This window comes from Mandrillus leucophaeus, unplaced genomic scaffold, assembly GCF_000951045.1.
Source record: "Mandrillus leucophaeus isolate KB7577 unplaced genomic scaffold, Mleu.le_1.0 Scaffold555, whole genome shotgun sequence".
NCBI classification, from domain to species: domain Eukaryota; kingdom Metazoa; phylum Chordata; class Mammalia; order Primates; family Cercopithecidae; genus Mandrillus; species Mandrillus leucophaeus.
In genome coordinates, this window is record NW_012105975.1 from 433,765 (window position 1) to 436,702 (window position 2,938).

General features: G+C 42.1%; 1 protein-coding gene across 1 annotated transcript in view; it reads right to left on the reverse strand.

Annotated features, from left to right (window-relative positions):
* ARMC9 (armadillo repeat containing 9) overlaps positions 1-2,938 on the reverse strand; it is a 218,680-nt gene that overhangs the window by 120,825 nt on the left and 94,917 nt on the right. Inside the window, exon 15 of the mRNA XM_011998077.1 lies at positions 618-757. Coding sequence (XP_011853467.1) covers positions 618-757 — 140 coding nt within the window. The remainder of the gene's footprint in view (positions 1-617; positions 758-2,938) is intronic.

A 2,938-nucleotide genomic window follows, 5' to 3' on the forward strand; every position in this document is an offset into this window, starting at 1 on the left:
GCCTTTCTCTCCAAACACTGGATGCTCAGGCTGAGGAAAGCCAAAGCCTAGACTTGGCATCTCTTCTAAAGAAGCTTCTTTCATCCCAGGTAACAACTGAAATGAGATAGTACCTGTACCTGGAAAAGCTAAAATCACTGCCTTCAGTGATCAAGTATATAAATGACTTATGCCCACAGGAGAACCTCCACCTCCAGGGCTGGGGCAGGGAAAAGCGTGTGATTCACAACAGGAAGTGTGGTTTAGTGTCACTGCTACTGCGGCCAGCTTAATCCTATAGGATCTTGGGAACACACTTCTTTGTCTTCAGAAAAGCGGATCATATTCTTAATTGCCTACCTTTGAACAATGCAATAAAGAAAAATGTAAATGAACTTAGTCTCCTCTTAATGTGGGCACTACATAGATACAAGACATTTTTTCCAGGGTGAGAAGGGATTTTGTCTTCAGGGATTCAACAGCTTGATACCTAGTTGGAAATGCTTTCCACTCTTTTTTCTGTTTTTAGTTTTCTATGAGACTAAAAGCAAACCACATCATGCTCACTAGAAACCCAGCTTCAAAGGTCAAGATCTCTTCCCCTTCTTGCAATAGAATGAGGGTTGGGGGGCTGAGACCTGTGCTGCGGAGACAGAGGTTCATAAGCAAAGCCACCGAGTACTCCAGCATGTAGTCAGACAGGCAGTCGGGGTCCTTCAGAGCATCAACCAGCCAGAAGATGAGGCCGTCTTGAATCATCGCTGTCTGCAGGGGGCGCCTGGGAAGAAACAGCCTACTGTAAAGAAAAACTGCCAAGAAACGTTTCATATAAGAGGAAACAGTAGGCTGGGTGCAGTGGCTCATGCCTGTGATCCCAGCACTCTGGGAGGCCAAGGCGGACGGATCACCTGAGGTCAGGAGTTGGGAGACAAGCCTGGCTAACATGGTGAAACCCCGTCTCTACTAAAAATGTAAAAATTAGCCAGGCATGGTGGCGGCGCCTGTAATCCCAGCTACTAGGGAGGCATGAGAACTACTTGAACCCAGGAGGCAGAGGTTGTAGTGATCTGAGATCGCACCACTGCACTCCAGCTTGGGCAATGGAGCAAGACTCTGTCTCAAAAAACAAAAAAGAGGAAACAGTAATGTGAATGTATATGAGAAAAGACAAACTTACTGAAGACACAGACTCCGAGGAATATTTGTTAAACTCATACAATTGAAATAACAAAAGTTCTTTACATTTCAGGGATATTTATTACAGGTTTAAATAAAGATAAGGCGGTAAGGAGGTCTCCTACTTTGAAAGTCTCCTTTTCAATATTTAAAATTAGCAGAGCATTACTTCAAATATCTAATAAATATTCATTAGTAGCTTTTGGTTTACTTAACTCAGGAAACAGGACCATAGAAATACTTCTTTGACAAATAGGTTTTTTCTTTTTTTTGTGATGGAGTTTTGCTCCTGTTGCCCAGGCGGGAGTGCAATGGCACAATCTAGGCTCACTGCAACCTCCGCCTCCTGGGTTCAAGCGATTCTCCTGCGTCAGCCTGCCAAGTAGCTGGGATTACAGGCATGCACCACCACACCCGGCTAATTTTGTATTTTTAGTAGAGATGGGGTTTCTCCATGTTGGCCAGGCTGGTCTCGAACTCACGAGCTCAGCTGATCCACCCACCTCAACCTCCCAAAGTGCTGGGATTAGAGGCATAAGCCACTGCACCAGCTGACGAATAGATTTTCACCTAAACTCTCTGTAATCCAGGTCTAGGCACTCTGGGCTGCATGAAAATAAAGAAAAAAAGGAGGAGCAAAAGCCTAGCTTAACATCATTTTGATTCACATTTCTATAGAGTAAGTGTAGTTTAATGACCTGGTAAATGCAAATTATAAGGAATGATTTTCCACCCAAAGTCCAGGTGTAGAATCCTACAAAATTCAATATCCCATCAAAATGTGTGATGGTGAATATCATCAGGTTAGCCTTAAGAATTGCTGAGACTAAGTGTGGTATCATTATGAGATGCCATCTGGATTAGTAGAAAACTGACATGCCACAGAGAAGCCAGATCTGCACATCTCCTGATGAGCAGATTTTGGCGAACCCACTGCTCAGGACAGAACAGCGGAGCCAGTTTATTTGTTCATCCTGTTCTTAAACACTACACTGACCCAATCAGGGTGGCTTATTAGAATACGGTGAAGACTGCATTCTCTTGGTAACTAGCTATCTTCTCCATTTATTGCAGAGACTCGGGAAAACTGCAAAAAGGTTAAGCACATTTGCAGAACAAAAAAGCTTAAATTATCATTTGGAGGAAAAGATAAACAGGCAGTAAATATTTGCATTACCAGGAGGAAGTATGTTTTTCACCATATCTTATATCTGTTACTTAACTATAGTTATTGAATTTCTAAAAACTTCCCCAAAATGGTCAACACTGAGCAAAGTTCTCTCTATAAACAAACAGAAATGAAGTGTTTGTATGCTCTGAGGAAGTAATGACACTGCAGATCACTTACAGTTCTTTTCAATTCATATAGTTGGAACAAAGAATTTTCATTAGCAGGGAGTTGGCAAATAGTAGATACAAATACCTATTCCTTCCTCCACTAAACACACACATGCTTAGACCATTTCACTTTGCAGGCTTCTGGTTACTTGTGAGTCAGTCGAATGTTAACCACATTTGATGGGAAGAAAGTGTGTTCAGAAGAGGACCGACAGAAAAAAGTTAAAGACTCCAGGGACTAGAGTTCTCAAGAAAGTCAAAGAGAACTTCAGGTGATCATGAGAGAATAAAAACTCTGAAAAAATTACCATATGTCCCAGCAATTACTCTCCCAGATGCCAATCCATGAGAAAAGGAAACATATGTCCACATGAAGACTTGTGCTGAAACGTTCACAGCAGCATTATGCATATTGGCCAAAAATGCAAACAACCCAAATGCCGAT